Source organism: Monocercomonoides exilis (genome assembly GCF_001643675.1).
Source record: "Monocercomonoides exilis strain PA203 chromosome Unknown scaffold6-2077815, whole genome shotgun sequence".
NCBI lineage: Eukaryota > Preaxostyla > Oxymonadida > Polymastigidae > Monocercomonoides > Monocercomonoides exilis.
Window position 1 is genome coordinate 187,461 of NW_027150551.1, and position 17,210 is coordinate 204,670.

At 37.9% G+C, this 17,210-nt stretch overlaps 3 protein-coding genes across 3 annotated transcripts; 2 read left to right on the plus strand and 1 right to left on the minus strand.

Annotated features, from left to right (window-relative positions):
- Positions 1-5: 5 nt before the first annotated feature.
- MONOS_11298 (kinesin 4/10) lies at positions 6-7,693 on the plus strand (the record flags this gene model as incomplete). Its single annotated transcript, XM_067863816.1, has 3 exons — positions 6-167; positions 246-5,201; positions 5,419-7,693. The coding sequence occupies 3 exons, from the start codon at positions 6-8 to the stop codon at positions 6,973-6,975; spliced, it is 6,675 nt and encodes a 2,224-aa protein (XP_067733693.1). The 3' UTR covers positions 6,976-7,693.
- On the plus strand, positions 7,589-12,332 carry MONOS_11297 (uncharacterized protein). The gene is made up of 6 exons (XM_067863815.1): positions 7,589-7,643; positions 7,715-9,997; positions 10,089-10,233; positions 10,535-10,635; positions 10,725-11,648; positions 11,757-12,332. Exons 2-5 carry the CDS (start codon positions 7,754-7,756, stop codon positions 11,631-11,633), a joined length of 3,399 nt encoding a protein of 1,132 aa, XP_067733694.1. The 5' UTR covers positions 7,589-7,643; positions 7,715-7,753; the 3' UTR covers positions 11,634-11,648; positions 11,757-12,332.
- Positions 12,333-15,038: 2,706 nt separating this feature from the next.
- Positions 15,039-17,179, minus strand: MONOS_12936 (putative alanyl-tRNA synthetase). The gene is made up of 6 exons (XM_067865599.1): positions 16,974-17,179; positions 16,313-16,924; positions 16,161-16,230; positions 15,998-16,077; positions 15,612-15,909; positions 15,039-15,533 (listed from the first exon to the last, which is right to left on the minus strand). The coding sequence occupies exons 1-6, from the start codon at positions 17,139-17,141 to the stop codon at positions 15,223-15,225; spliced, it is 1,539 nt and encodes a 512-aa protein (XP_067733695.1). The 5' UTR covers positions 17,142-17,179; the 3' UTR covers positions 15,039-15,222.
- Between the last annotated feature and the right edge of the window lie 31 nt (positions 17,180-17,210).

Consider the following 17,210-nt stretch of genomic DNA (forward strand, 5'->3'; position numbering starts at 1 on the left):
ATTAAATGGATCAAAGAATAAATGTATTTGTCAGAGTTCGTCCACGTGTTGGGAAAGAAATTCTTGATAGAGTTGGAGAATGTGTAACAATTTATAACGACAAGCAAATAGGATTGGATGAAAGACACTTTACATTTGATAAGGTGTTTGATCAAAATATTTCACAGGTTTAGCAGTTTCTAAAGAGTTTATAATAAAATGCAATGAAAAAATCAATATTAACATTTTTTAAATTTTTGATGTAGGAGGATGTATTTTCAACATGCGTCAAACCTCTTTTGGATTCGTTTTTTTCTGGTGTAAATGCGACGTGTCTTGCATATGGGCAAACCGGAAGTGGAAAAACGTATACCATGGGGACTGGAATAACTTTTATGATTAATCAAGACCAATCAGAGCAATTTGGTATTGTCCCTCGAGCATTGAACGAGATATATAAAACGATTTCTGAAAGAAAGGATACTTATCAATCAACTGTGACAGTATCATTTCTTGAAATATACAATGAAGAAATTTATGATCTTCTTTCACCAAAAAGTTCTGCTCAAAGAAGAAATATTCTTCAATCTTCTGGACGCAGCAGCGCCGGAAGTCGTTCAGATGTTCAAATAAGGGAAACGGCTTCTGGAGATATTACAATTATTGGCGCAGAAGAATTGGAAGCACAAAGCGAAGAAGAAGCAATTGCAGCACTGAACAGAGGAGCAGTGCTGCGAACAGTGAGTGCGACAGGGATGAACACTCAATCATCTCGTTCGCATGCCATATTCACGCTAAATCTGGAACAAGTTGAGATAGGGCTGAATGGAGGAGACAATGGAAACAACACAGAACGAGGACAGCGTATGACAGGGAGACGGGTCATCAACAGTAAGTTCCATTTGGTAGACTTGGCAGGTTCCGAACGGCAGAAGAGGACTGGAAACATTGGAATGAAGCTCAAAGAAAGTGCTGCCATTAACTCTGGGCTGTTAGCATTGGGAAAAGTCATCAATGCGCTCAGCAGCGATGAGAAGAGGCGGAACTCTGCAGCTGCCTCAAATGCCTCTCCATCGCCTGCACCTGTACCACTTCCCCCTGCATCTCCTTTTCCATCTGCATCTGCTCCTTCTCCTTCTCCTTTCCCTCCCCGCCCTTCTTCCTCTTCTTCCATTTCTTCATCCTCCTCTTCCGCTTCCACTTCATCCCACCGCACCCTCCACGTGCCGTATCGCGAGAGCAAGCTCACCCGGATGCTCAAAGACAGCATCGGTGGCAACTCACTAACATCTTTCATTGCTTGCATATCGCCAGCTGATTCTTCCTTCGAAGAGACGCTCTCCACACTGCAATATGCTGCCCGCGCCAGGCTCATCAAAAACACGCCCATTCAGAACATCCGCGAAGAGCAGAGCATCAACGAGGCAGTGAAGCTGAAAGAGGAAGTGGCTCTGCTTCAGCAGGCGTTGCAAGAGGCGCAGGGAAAGTTGTCACTGGAAGAGCAGCTGCGGAACCAGAAGACGCAGAACCTGCATCAGGAAGAGGAGTATGTGGCGCTGATTGAGAAGTACCATGCGCTTGTGCTGGAGATGCAGGACATGCAGAGCGACTGGCTGGAGACGAAGGAGAAGTCAGCGGCTGTGGCGAGGGAGTGCCTTCGATTGAGAGAGCAGAACGACAAACTGGCAGGCGCACTGAACGAGGCGATGGATGCGATGAAAGAGGAAGGCGGTTTTGAGGCGCTGTCGAAGGGGCTGAAGGAGAGGATTGTGGAGGCGCTGAGGCCGGTGGCGACGTCGATGGACTTCAGAGCAGTGGTGAAGGAGGCAGAAGAGATAAAAGGGAAGGTGAGGGAAGACAAGATGAATGAGGAAGAGAGATATGAAGAGGGAATAAGAGGAGGAGTAGGAGGAGGAGGAGGGAAAAGAGAAGATGAAGAAGAGGAAGAAGAAAATTTTGGAAATAGAGGCGATGGCAAAGTGAGCAGAAGAAAAGAAGAAGGAGGTGCTTATGAAGAAGAAATGATTCGAAATGAGGCAGCAAACAAACAAGGTGAAGGAGAAGATGAAAACAAAAGCAGCAGCAGAAGTCAGAGCAAAAACAAAGAAAGATCATCTTCGCCTTCTGCTGTCACTCCAAAACATCAAACAAACATGTCACGCTCTTCCTCTTCTTCCTCTTCTTCTTCTTCTATTGCTTCTTCCCCTCCTCCTCTTCTTTCTGCTCCTTCTCCTCTTGCCCCTTCTCCTTATCTTTCCACCCCTGTCTTATCACATCATCCTTACTCTTCTCCAAACCAGTTCCGCATTTCGCCTTCTTCTCCCATTTCAATCTCTTCCTCTTCTTCTTCTTCTTCTTCTTCTTCCATCTCCTCTTCCCTCTCTTCTGTCCAGTCAGGTGTCTTCTCAGCTGCATTAAGCGCAGCACAACGCCCATCCACTGCTCTTCCTTCGATGGGCATCATCGAGTCTAACAAACCAGCCCCACTTCCTCCAATGCACCCTCGCCCTTCCACTGCTTCTTCTGTTCTTCCTTCTGCTTCTTCCTCTTCCTCTTCCTCCTCTTCTTCTTCTTCAGAAGTCCAACGCAAGTTCAAGTTCCGCCTAAGAGAAGGCAGGCTCATTCGTCATTTGGAGTCAGAACTTCACACAGCACTGCAACAGTGTGGTGTGTTAAGAGACGAATTGTCACAGGCGAAGATGCTGTTGGAGCACGACAAAGTGATTTTTGCGAAAAAAAGCAAAGAATGCTACACGTTGCAGACAGAAAACAGGAAGCTAAAGGGAGAAGTGGAAGAGATGGCGATGGAGAAGATGGAGATGATGAAGAACGGAGGAGGAGGCGGAGGAGGCGGAGGAATAGGAGAGGAAGAGCCGAGGCTGATGTCATTGAGAAGCCAATCGCAGATTCTGAAGGAGATGATCAGAAGAGAAGAAGACGGGGATGCAGTGCTGATGGAAGGAGAAAAGCAAGATGGAGATAGAAATGGAGAAGGAAGTAATTCTTCTTCTTCTTCTTCTTCTTCTTCTTCATATTCTCCATCAACCGCAGCATCAGACATTGCACTTCTACAAGAAGGCATAGCTCAGCTGGAAGAAGAGCGGAAGCATCTGCTTGAGGTGAATGCATCTATCGAAGAGCAGCGGGCGAAGATGGAAATGGAGATTGAACAAGAGCGAAGGCAGTTTGAGCAGCAGCAGCAGCTGTCAGAGAACGAGGTGGCTGAGCTGGCAGCGAAGATTCGGATGAAGGAGATGCTCATCAAGAGGCTGGTGGCTGACAACAAAGAGGCGATTGAGCGGAGCCGGCAGAAGGAGAATGCGCTGAATGAGCTGGAGAAGGAGACGGCTGAGGCAAAAAGAGAGCTGGAAGAGGCGCTGAAGAGGCTGGAGACGGTGGAGATGGACAGCGCGAAGAGGACGCAGGAGACGAAGAGGCTGAGAGAGGAGTTTGCAGTGCGGATGAAGCAGGCAGAGGCAAAGTACAACGAGCTGAAGGCGAAGATGAGCGAGGTGGAGAGGCAGAAGAGCAGAGAAGATGGGAGTGGGAGGAGGTTGGAGGCGCTGGAGAAAGAAGTAGAGCGGATGCGGATGCAGCAGTCGGTGCTGAAGGAGAAGATGAAGGAGAAGGACAGCAAAAGAGCAGAAGATGAAAGAGCATGGAGTGCTGAAATGAATGCGCTGCGGAAGAAATCGGAGCTGAGTGAGAAGAGGGCGAAGGAGCTGGAGGCAGAAAACGAGAAGCAGCGGCAGCTTTTGCAGCGGCAGGCGAGTGGAAAGAGACCGCAGCCAGCAGCAAAGCCACCAACACGGCCAAAAAGCGGGAAATTGACAAGAGGAGCGTCATTTGCGTCATCTTCAAGAAGTTCTTTGAGATCTTCCACTTCTTCTTCTTCTTCTTCTTCTTCTTCTTTTCCTCTTTCTTCTGCTGATGAGCAGTCAAAAGAAAGTAATGTTAATATTTCTGTTGCTGGGAAGTCGATTGAAGTGGCCGAAAGAAAGAAGAAAGAGAAGCTGCGAAGCAATTCTTCTCCTCGTCTGCTGAGAAGATCAGGCATTTCAATACAAAACTCATTGAACACATCATCTTCTTCTTCCTCCTCCTCATCATCATCATCTTCTTCTTCTTCTTCTCCTTCATCTCATATATCTCATTCATCATCATCGTCTTCATTGTCTCCACTTCAGACACCTCGTAGCACTTCAACTTCATCTCGATTCACTTCTGTTCTGCAATTGCTCAGCAGACTCACTTCATCCGATGCAAATGGCATTCCACGCACATCTCAAAATACAAATGATGTTTCTTCTTCTTCTTCTTCTTCTTCTTCTTCTTCTTCTTCCAATTCATCTTCATCTTCACGTTTGCCTTCTTCTGTTTCTTCAAATCCTCCAGCATCTTCTTCCTCCTCCTCTTCTTCTCTTCTATCCACCTTCGCCACCACCCAGCAGCTGTCCTCTCTTTCTGTTCCTCAGCTGCAGTCAGCCATAAACGAAGCCCAGAAGCAACTAAAAGCAGCAGAAAGCGACAGAATTCAGCTGGCTGAACAACAAGGCGAAAACGAGCTCAAAACAGCAAGGCGAATCGAGTCAATCAGAAAAGAGAAGGCAAAAAATGAGGCGACGCTGGGGCAGGCAGAAGATCGCATCATCAAACTGGAGGAGAAGAAGAAGAAAGGGAAGGCAGGAGTGGAGAGCCAGGAGTTTGAGCAGCTGCTGGCGAAGCTGCGGGTGTTGAGGACGAAGCTGCTGGAGGAAGTGGCGATGCTGTCGAACCAGCTGGAGGAGGCAGTGGCTGAGCAAGAGTTTGAGACGAAGCATGTGGCAGACCAGCTGGAGGCGGTGGAGGCGACGATTGCGCACAAGAAGAAGACGCTGGGAAGGCTGGAGCAGAGGCTGGCTGAGGCGATGAAGACGAAGAAGGAAGGAATTGCATCACAATTGAAAAGCCCATCAATCAGAAACACAACAAGACAGATGCAAATGCAAATGCAGAGCCAGAGCCAGAATTCGTTTCAGATTCCATTTCATTCTTCTTCTCAGCCGCAGCTGCTGTCATCAGCCGAACAAGAAGAGGGGGCATTCAAAGAGGAAGAGGCAGATGTGTTCCGTCTGATGAGCCAGCTGTCGCAGAGGGAGATGGAAGAAGTCTCAAAACAGGCAATTCACAGAGCATCACAACTGGCTGTGCAGCTGAGCGAGGCGGAGCAGAAGAGGAAGGAGGTGTGAAGAAAGAAGGGGGAGGAGGTGGGGAAATGAAATTATTGTGAACTTTATTTTTTTTAGCATTAAATGAAGATTGTGAATTGATTGAGAAGGGATCAGAATATCTTTGCTTTCTTGTTTATTTATTTATTTTTCCTCTTTTATTTCATTTATAACCATTTCTTCATTTTCCTTTTTATTTTTCCTCTTTCCTCTTTTTTTTTCATCCATTCAGGCGGAAGCATCGTTACAAGAGCTGAAAGAGAGCGCAGATCGTCTTGCAGCTGATTTGCAGCGTCTTCAAAGCGAAAACGACAGGAAAACAGTTGAACTGAATAAAGTTGAAGAATCTTTGAAAAAGGAGAAAGAGAAGGAAAAAGAGAAAGAGAAAGAGAAAGAAGAAGGAAATGTCAATCTCAAAATTCCTTCCTCTTTTTCTTCCTCTTCTTCTTCCTCCTCTTCCTCTTCAGCAGCAGCAGCAGCAGAGGAGCAGCTCCGTAAGCAATCGCAAGACATCTCACAGCTTCTGTCTCTTCTGAAGCACAAGGACGATGAAAGAGGGCGGATGGAAGAGAGAGAAGTGGAAATGAAGCGGACGATGAAGCAGATGAAGACGAAGATGACAGAGCTGCTTGGTTTAATAGACGATGGGCGCAAAGCGAAGGAGGCGATTAGCAGAGAGAACGAAGAGCTCAAAAGGGAAATGGCAAATCTGAAGCAGTTTTTGGGGCAGCAGCATCGGGTGGAGACGGTGAGGATGTCGAGGAAGAGCTTAAAACCGCTAAAAGGAGAAGGAGAAGAAAGAGAAGAAAGAAAAGAAAGAGAAGAAAGAGAAGAAAGAGAAGAAAGAGAAGAAAGAGGAAGAGAACGAAAAGGAGAAAGAGAAAGAGAAAGAGAAAGAGAAGAAGAAGAGCATTTTGCGGTGACAGAGTCGCAGCCGTTTATTCCTTCGCATTTGGTGAAGTTGGCACACCAACAATTGGGAAGAGCCTCAAAAGAAGAGAACAGCAGAACAAAAACAACTTTTTCAACAAACTCATCATTCATCCCAACTCAACAGCATTTGGCATCTGCTTCTTCTTCTTCTTCTTCTTCTTCTTCTTCTCCACAGGCAGCTCTTCCTTCTTCTTCTTCCTCTGGTTCGGTTTCTTCTGTTGAATCATCCTTCTGCTATGCAAATCCTTCATCTTCTTCTTCCTCCTCCTCTTCCTCTTCTTCTTCTTCACTTCCTTCTCTTCTTCAGAATGAAGATACAACCAACGATATTGAGCCTCAACGCCAGTTCGCTCGCACTTCGATGCCTGCATTCACATTCACTCCTGTTCATTCATCTCCTCCTCCTCCTCCTCCTCCTCTTTCTGTGCCTTCTTCTTCTTCCTCTTCCTCTTCCTCTTCCTCTTCCTCTTCCTCTCCTTCTTCTTCTTCCATTTCTCCGATTGCCCATTCTCCACAGCCAGTTTCGCCTTCGATGCAGTTTGTCTTCCCTCTTTTGCCTTCTCTTCGAAGTTCTCAGTCGCATTTTGGGCAGAACGACACAATTGCAAATGAGCAAAGCATCCGATACGAAGGAATGGGAGAAGAAGAAGATGATGATGATGATGATGATGATGATGATGATTACAATGAAGCCAATGAAGGAGCAAGAAGAAGAGAAAGGTTTTATGATGATGAGGAGGAGGAAGAAGAAGAAGAGGACAATCATGTGCTCGATGAAGGAAATGGCGCAAGAGTGATCCATTTGAAGAGAAGCGACAGCGACGAGGAGTTTGATGAGTCGATGAGCGAAAGATGAATGTTTGCAGATGAAAAAAGAAAAAATTAAGATGGAATTTGAAATGATATTAATCTTTTTCTTGTTGAAGTCTTGTTCTGATTGATGAAGATTTGGAATGATACTTTCATTAAAAACGTATTGAAATCTGAAGAAATGAAAGAAGATATTACTGCTTGGCACAGGAAAGCAGAATCAGAAGGAGAACAAGGCCATGATAGTTTGTGTCACATTATGATTTCAAAGCAAGCTCTTGAATCAATAACACGTTTTTCACATTGAGAATTCTCAATTGACAGATTTCAAAACATATTCAAAAAAAAATTGAAATTGTTTAAAATTTTTGCTTTATCAAATTCAACGCTTTGAATTCTCAATAATCTTATATCTATATTGAAGAATTGTCTTCAAAAAAAATATCATATTCTCACAGTTATTTTCAGAAAAATTGATTCAGAAAGTAAACAATTTCTCCAAATTTTTTAAAATCAGTTTTTTCTTTTGACTTTGGAAAAACACATATTGGCTCATTACTTACAATCACCACAAATTACACTTGAAGATATTTCATAAATCCACACGAAATTCGCATTGGTGCATCCATCAGTCAATGAAAGATTCGATCTGAACAATTATTGCATAATTTTTAACATTCAATTTGAATATTTTTATTAAATAAGGATTTTATCGTGTGCAATCTTTTTGAATCTTGTTTAATATTTAGCTTATATTTTTGAAATTGTGCTTTTTGTATTTTCAGAGCATTTATTTTGACTTTTCAAGCATCTTTAAATTAAAAATGGCATATCTTTCTCAAGAGGAGCAAATGGATCAACTTAAGTTGGACATGCAAAAATTAATTACTCAACATGAAATAGAAATTGGAAATTCAAAAGCAAGGATTGATGAACTTCGTTCAAAACTTAAACAAGAGCAAAATGCTCACAACGAAACACGAGCATTATATCTTGATCAATGTCGTTTGATTGAATCATTGCAGGAACAGCTTCGTCAAGCACAGCAGGATGTACGCAAAGTTGAGCAAAAAATGCAAAAAGAAGAACAAGAAAGTACAAATGCTGTTGCAAAATTTTCTGCTCTTCAGGGGAAACTTACAGACATGGAAAACGAAATTTCTCAACTTAAAGATCAACTTGAAGTAGCTCAAACTAATGAAAGAGCGTATATGAAGGAAAAGATGGAAATTAATGAGAAGTGCAGAGAGATAATAATGTCATTGGAAAAAGAGAAGGAGACACGCTCTCAGATTGAGTTGAATATGGAAATAATTGGAAGAGAAAGAGAACGGGATCAAGAAAAACTAAACTCTCTCTTGAATGAGAAAACAAATCTCAATCGGGAAGTATCTGATCTCAAAAAAGCAAATCAAGAGTTGGTTATGAAAGAAAGAGATAGGATTCTTCAAATCTCACAAGAAAATGAAAAAGAAGCCGACTACATGAACCGCATTCAGGAATTGGAGAGAGCACTGCGTGATGAAAAGGACCAACGCTCACTTGAAACGACACAATATCTTTCTTCAATGGGAGAAGTTCATGAAAGAGCAGAAAAAGAAGCAGTTGATCATGCAGCAGCGATTGCACGAATAAAAGAAGAAAATGCAGAAGCCATTCGCGCCATGGAGGAGCAAGCAAAGCGCAAAGAGGCCGAGTTAGCAGCGCAAATAGAACAAAAAGTAGCAGATGAGCGGCGGAGGCACGAAAAGCAGCTTGAGGAGGAACGGGCAGCTGCGAAGGAAAGAGAAGAAGCTGCACAAAGAGAGCTGCAGAGTCGCGTGCTTGCTGTGCAGACAGAGGCAAGTCGTGTGCTGTACGCAAAGGAGGACGAAGTGAAGCTGAAAGAGGAAGAGACAATGAAGCAGCTGAATGAAATAGAAGGGAAATATCGCTCTGAACTGGAACAAGCAACGAATGATTTCCAAAGGAAATTGAATGAAAACAATGAAGCTGTAAAGAAAGAAAGAAAAGAATTTGAAGAGAAATTAAAGCAGACTGAAGAAGCTGCGAAGCAAACGATTGAAAGTTTAACAGCTCAAAACAATGAAAGAATCAAAGAAATGGAAATAAATGCACAAAAATATCAATCTATGTTAAATGCATTGAAAGAAGAAAAGGACAAAGAAATAGAAAAAATGAATGAGGAATTGAGTGCATCCAAAAAGGAGAATGAAGCTAATCTCAGAAAAATGAATGACGAATTGCAAAAAAGAGAAGAGGAAATATCAAAGAGGAAAGAAGAAGAAATATCACAACTGAAAAGCGAGCTTTCAGAAATGAAAGCGAAACGGGCCGAAGAAAGAGAGAAAGCTGGTGAAGAGCAGCGGAACATTTTGGAGGAGCAGAGAAAACTGTGGAAGGATCAATTTATGGCACTTAACAGAGATCATGAAGAAGAAAAAGAGATGTTGCTGAAAGAGGAACGAGAGAAAGAGAAGAGGAGAAGAGAAAGAGAAGAGAAGATGACGAACGAGCGAGAAGAAAAGATGAAAGCGAGGATAAATGCACTCGAAGATCAACTCAGAGAAAGTGAAGGTAGCCGGAATGAGTATGAAAGGAATGTGAAAAACGAATTTGAGAGGAAGTTGAGAGAGCTCAACCAGCACTGGGAATCTGAACTGAGAGCGACAGAAGCCAAATGGAAGGATCATTCAGCGTCGATTGAGAAGCACTTCACTGCAGAAAAGGAAAAGCTGACAGAAGACATGGAGAGCGAAAGAGCGAACTCGCAGCTGATGAAAAAGTCAGCAGAAGAGGCAGCAAGAAGGGAGCAACAGATGAAAGAAGGGATGGAGAAGATAAACGAAGAGTGGAAGGCGGCTGTGAGAGAAAGAGAGGCAGAGATCGAAAGATTGAAGCAGAGATTCTCGAAGGAAAAGGAGACAACAGAAGTGATCGTCAGAGAGAAAATGGCGCAAATGGAGAATGCGCAAAAAGTGGCTGCAGAAGAGCTGAGAAGAGAACTGGACATGAAAAGGGAGGAGTTGGGGCAAAAAGATTTGTTCATCCAACAATTAAAACAGCAGGTTTGAGTAATGGAATTATTTTCCTTTTTTATTCTTTTTTTATTCATTTATTAATTAAAATGAATATGCGAATGGATTTTCGTTCATGTAGAATGAGGCAGAGCGTGAGCAAAGCAAACAATACATTTCACAGATAAAGTCTCAAGCAGCTGTTGAGCAGCAGCTGAGGGACGAAACAATCAGAGAGATGAAGACTCAGATGGATGCTTTGATGAGAGGAGAGGATATTTCACATGGTGTGTGGTCTTGGGGGGAAATTTTTAAGTGAACAATAATTTTCATAATACGCACTTTTTATGAAATATTTGAGGCTATTGAAATTGTTTAACTATTTAAATAAAAGAAAAATGACACAGAAATTTTTGCATTGTTAATTTAGCATCGTTTATTTTAGAGAAAAATTGTATTGTAAGTTTTAGAAATTGAATAAAAAGAATATTTGTTATTTTATTTTTTAATAAATCATGTTTCATTATTTGATTCATTTCTTATGATGTTTCGTTTCTCTTTCATTCAACGGTTTTCTTTTTCAATCAGCTCCTTCTGTTTCATATCCCTCTGGATCTTCTGTATTTCCTTCACCGGGAAAAAGTACAATTTCATCCTATCAGCAAGGCCTTCCCCCTCCGCCATCATATGTTTGTATTGCTTTTCAAAGAAAATACGAATTTTATTTATTTTTTAACATTAACATTTGAAATCTGTTTATTTTTTCTTCATTCTCCAGAATGATGACGATATTCAGGCAAAATATAAAGAAAGACTGGAAGAGTTGGAAGAAGTGCTACAGACAATCAAGCAGCAAATGGATCGAGATGAAGAAGATGAAAGAGATGAAAGAGAAAGAGATCTTCAAATTTATGAAAGAATCGGAGATGGCAGAGCAATGAAAGAGATTAAAGAAGATAAAGAAGAAAACTACGATGACGAAAACGACTCTGATGATGAAAGAAGAAGCAGAAGTGGAGTGAAAGCAAACATCAAAAATCCTAAACAGTCAAATGATGGTAGAGAAATGTATCAAACCAGGGCAACAAATGCGATGCAGTTAACTCCTCCTTCAAATCCAACATCTTTTTCAACTCCTTCGTCTTCTTTTCCTCCACCTTCAAATTCTGGATTGTACACACCATATTTCACTACACTGCCACAGTCCATTTCATTATTCCCACAAAAACCACAAACAATTGAAGCAGAGCAGCAAGGAACGATGCAATACGCTCTTCTTCCTCCTCCGCCAAATATGATGGCTTCGAATTTGACAACTCCTAATTACATTACACAACAACCTGTCTATGCAATTGCGATGCCACATCTTTCATCAAATCCATCTGCTTCGTTTTCTTCTTTGCAGTCCACTCCACTTTCATCAACACCTTCTTCTGAAAAGCCAAAAACCACAGGAATTGAATACGAGCCTTTATTTCAATCATCAAAGCAGAAAAATGTAGAAAAAACACCCAATTTGCCTGCTTCATCGTCTTCACTTCAACACCCGCGCTCATCTTCATCGTCATTGTCAAATAAAAGGCAAAAGACACCTTCTTCAGCTCGCTCAGTTGGAAATTTATCTTCAAGGAAACAGCCTCAATTAAAGAAAAAAACATTGAAACAAACCCCAAGGATTTCTGGTTGACCAAAAAATGAAATAGTATGTCAAGTTTTGATTGTCAAATTCAATAATTTCCAAAATATCACCCATTCTGTAATTGTTGTATTATTTTCAATTTTTCATAAATTGATTGCGAACAAAATGCAGATCAAAATAAAAATTTGCGTTTTTTGAGGATCACTTAGTCTAGTGGTATGATTGGGTAGAATTTGGTCTATCAAGCATTGATGATTTATCGATGATCTTTCCAGGTCGAAGGTTCGATTCCTTCAGTGATTCTCTTTTTGAACTTTTATATGATCAATTTTTATTTCAATTTATTTTCCTTTTTTTTTTTCTAATTTGGAACAAAATAACTTCGCTTTGCTCATGCAATGAGTGAGTAATTCAAATTAAAAGGACAAAACATATGATTAGCTTTGGGGTAACTATGTAATCGCATATTAAAATTTGATCTTTTCAGAAATTATCCATTGTTAGAAATAATTTCATTTATATGCAAACAAAAAATGTCTTGATTGCTATTTCGCGCATTTTTTGTGCATTTTTGACAAATAAACTTTTATTAGGTGTTTGAATATCCATTATTCACTATTCAGTTATTTTTCTTTTGTTTTTCTATTATTGATTGATTATAATGTTGAAAACTATTGAAATATTACTAATAGCTCGTGTCTAAAATTGCTGCATACACATATACTATATTAGAAAATAAAAATATTGATTATTTCTTCTCTCGCTGTTTTTTTTTTTTTTTTTCCATTAATGACTTTCACGTATTTTTCATTTTAAAGAAAATGAATATTTTATTGTTAATATTTCTCTTTATTATGACTTAAAAGATGAATGGTCGAAAAAACCAAAAAATTACATGTGTGAATTTTTTTGAAATCTTATTTTTTCTTTCAAAAATTTCGAACCGAAATTTTGACATGAATATAAACGATTTCACACATGGGTGATTCTTTTTGAAAAGTCACAAATGTTTAATTTTCAAATACTTCAAAATTTTCATATTTTGCTAAATATATTGTTAGCAAATATCAAATTTAACTTTAATAGAATCTATTCCTTGAAAATGTTATTTCAAACATTCTTGAGGAGATTTGTGAGCTGAAACAGAAATATGAGCAAAATATGAAATTTTTGATTTATTTGAAAATTAAACATTTGCGACTTTTCAAAAAGAATCACCCACATGAAAGAAAAATGGCTTATTTGAGGCATCTCCGTCTTAGAAAAAGCAAAAACATTTGTTTTTTTAAACAATTGTGATAGTTGTTGCATTTGATTTCAAAAGGTTTTCCCAATGACAAACAACATTTAATAAAAACAACACCTCGAAAAAAGTTATGATTTCAAAAATAATTGCCCACACGGAGTGAAAATATTTTGTTTCAGGCATTTTCATTGAAAAATTATGCACTTTTCATTAACATTTTGAATTCAAAAAACACAATAAAAATGAGACCATTTTTTGACGTTCGTGAAATGCTCCAATTCCTTTTGTTTTTATTTCAATGAAGCCTGTTTTCGGATATGAAAATCAAAAAATTTTTTGAAATTTGTGAAAGTGATATTAAGTTACGAGTGAAACTATTTTTAGTGATTTAAGCAAAAAAAGCATGAAAGTCCGTATTTTCCCCCACACAGTGTATTATCATTATCTGTCTTAATCATATTTTTCGTTTTGCCAATTTTTTTCACCTCTTTTTCTTTCATTTTCCATCGTATGCAATCACAGGGCATAATATGTCTAAATTTTTTTGAAAAGTTCCTTTTGTTTAATTTTCAAATTAAATAAAAATTTCATATTTCAATCAAATTTTCGTTTCCACTCACCAACTTTCACCAGTTTGTAAAATTTCACATGGTCAAGATTTTGTTTTCATGACAACGAATTTTGGAAAGTGGGAACAAAAATTTGATAGAAATATGACATTTTTATTTTATTTGAAAATTAAACAAAAGGAACTTTTCAAAAAAATTTAGACATATTATGCCCTGTGATTGCATACGATGGAAAATGAAAGAAAAAGAGGTGAAAAAAATTGGCAAAACGAAAAATATGATTAAGACAGATAATGATAATACACTGTGTGGGGGAAAATACGGACTTTCATGCTTTTTTTGCTTAAATCACTAAAAATAGTTTCACTCGTAACTTAATATCACTTTCACAAATTTCAAAAAATTTTTTGATTTTCATATCCGAAAACAGGCTTCATTGAAATAAAAACAAAAGGAATTGGAGCATTTCACGAACGTCAAAAAATGGTCTCATTTTTATTGTGTTTTTTGAATTCAAAATGTTAATGAAAAGTGCATAATTTTTCAATGAAAATGCCTGAAACAAAATATTTTCACTCCGTGTGGGCAATTATTTTTGAAATCATAACTTTTTTCGAGGTGTTGTTTTTATTAAATGTTGTTTGTCATTGGGAAAACCTTTTGAAATCAAATGCAACAACTATCACAATTGTTTAAAAAAACAAATGTTTTTGCTTTTTCTAAGACGGAGATGCCTCAAATAAGCCATTTTTCTTTCATGTGGGTGATTCTTTTTGAAAAGTCGCAAATGTTTAATTTTCAAATAAATCAAAAATTTCATATTTTGCTCATATTTCTGTTTCAGCTCACAAATCTCCTCAAGAATGTTTGAAATAACTTTATCAAGAAATTGATACCTTTAAAGTGAAGTTGGATACTTGTTAACAAAATATTTTGCAAAATATGAAAATTTTGAAGTATTTGAAAATTAAACATTTGTGACTTTTCAAAAATAATCACCCATATATATGATCACATTTAGTTTTATAATGATTTTTTATTAGTGAAAAGTCGATTTTTTGATCAAAAATTTCAATTTTTTAGCTTTTTCAAATATATGTTTAAATAAGTCCAAATAATGTGTATTTATGATCAAAATTGTTCAAGCAAGTGAAAAAAGTGAATTTGTGTAGAATTTCCAAAAATGAAAAAATCGACCCAAAATTAATTGATTAGTTAATTAATTTTTATTTTTTCCTGTGTAAAGCATCATCGCGTATTATCACAATCGGATATAGTCACAAAAAGTTGTGCAAAAACCGATGTGATTATATCCGATTTTGACTGTATTTTGACACATGAAAACAAAAGTGAAAAAAGCTCATTTTTTCAACTGAATGATAATCAACGTGTATTTTTTAAAAAATAATTTCTGCCTATGAACTACACAAATCTTAATAATGAACAAAAACTTCGTGTTGAAAAATTATTGTGGCTTTTTGTTTATTGAAAAAATGTTAAAAATTGAAGGTTAAAAACATTCTCATCGGGTTGAATATCAATTTGTCGAATTCAAATACAAAGCACATTTTCTTTTTCAAAAAAGTTTGAAAATTCGAAATTATTCTTTAAAAAAATAAAAAGCAAATGCCAATATTCTTTTTTAATGGTTAAATATTTTTACAAACGCATTCATATTACACCGAAATTGCAAAAATAAAAACCACAAATAAATAAAAAAACGTAAACAAAAAATTTGATCTTTAACTATTATTTGACTAACAATTTCCAATATTTACATAAAAGTTCAACAACAAAAAGCCGTATCCAAGAAGGAACCAATCTAAAACACGATTGCTTTTTCAACTTCAATTATCTCGTCTTTTACTCTATCCGATTCGCGTAAATTATTTCCTTTCCCACTAAACTGGCCATCTTTCCCTCCTCCTTTTCCTTCAACAATTGCACAAACCCGTTTCCCCATAATAGCCACCCAGTCTTTTGCCTTTGGCGATGAGTCAGTTGTTGAAACGAAGAAATTCCCTGAATGTGGAAGTGCAGGATTTGATGGACAAAGCGGAGTATAAGTTATAATGTATCGCAAGTTTGTGGATTTTTCCTTTACAAAATGTTGAATCAAAGGGACAATTGTTGCTTAAAAACAAAACACATCGCATCGCAGAAATAAAAAAAAACATGACAATTAAAAAATAATAAATGCATTGTGCAAACATGGAACACGATCCAAATGAAGATGTACAGGCATAAGGTGAACATCTTTCTCTTCAATGCTTTCCTTTGCGTTTTGCTCTTCATCGTGGTTCTGTTCTTTTTCAATACAATTGCTCAGATGAGATCTGTTAGAAGCTTCATTTATCATCCGCTCAGCAAGCACTTCAGCATACTCCTCCTCAATCCGTTTTTTTTCTTTTCTGGTATTCGATTCCTTCTCTTGCAACAAGGAAATTAGTTTTTCATGTTCTGGAGGAGGGCCAGATAAAAGTGATGTCAATGTGCGTTCTCGTTTAATCTAGAAAAAATAAAATGATAGAGAAAATAAGGTTAGAAAATAGCGAAAACAAAAAATAAAATGACAATAAAAAAAAAAAAACGCAAACCATAAATGTGACTTCTTGATTCAATCTCTCTCCGCTGAGAAACCATAATCGTTGAACTCCACTCTTTACATGATCAATCTCTTTAGTGTTTTTAAAAGTAATTCAATGAAAGAAAAAGAAAAAACATAAAAAAATATTTAAAAATAAAAAAGAAAACACAAACTTATAAATTTTATCATTCTGAGTTGCGACAAGCTTGAAACATGTGTTCCGCAGCAAGTTGATGCATCAATCTTATTTTAATTGAATATGTTTAAAATAATAAAATTTTATGAAAATCATTCATAATTGTTCAGAAAAGCAATGCTTTCAAACATCTTTAATTTCTACAATTTGTACATCAGATACGCCATCTGGAATTCCCCGAGATCTAATTGTAAATTCAAGTGACGATGGATCATTATACTGAGCTCGCGTGATTTTGTGAATAATGACGGGATTATTATTTAGAATTGCTTTGTTGCACAAATCGTCAAGCATCGAGATGGTTGAATCTAATTGCATCGATAAATCTGAAGAGGCTACTCGTGAGGAGGATGGACAATCTGGACAAGTGGAGGAAGACGCAGATAATGATGATACCACCAACTTTTCTGAAGAATTATTGATTTCTTGAGATGAATTCTCAGAATTCTGCGAAGATTTTTCATTTTCATGTAAAGTTTTTGGCTTTATTAATGATAAATCAACAGAACACGGACCGGCTTCTGTCATTTGCCAGGAAACTGTTTGGAGATTAAAATGATCCATTGAAATAGCAGAAATAAGATGCTGTGCTGAATGCTGTTGACTATGATCAAATCTTATTTTTCCGTTCACTACGCCTATGACAACTTTCCCTTCCTCCCACTTCGATGGAAGTCGAAGAAGATGCTCAATATTTCCATCAACCCTTTTCTTTATTGCTTCAACTGCAATTCCATCAAGCTGTATTAAAATTTAAATCATTAAGCTATTATTCTCAGTGAGCTCATACTGTTCCCTTATCTTCGAGTTGTCCACCATCTTCTGGGCGAAAAAGCGTTTTCAATAAAACAACACTAAAGACTTCTCCAAGTTCTGCGCTGGATCCTTTTGTCTTCTTTTTACCATTCTCAACTTTGATGCAACTAACAACAGTTGATGTGAAGCTCAAGTCTTCCATTTTTCCTTGTTTTTGCAAAATTAAAAAAAAAATTCTGTATCAAAAATTTCTAAATTATTCATTCAATAA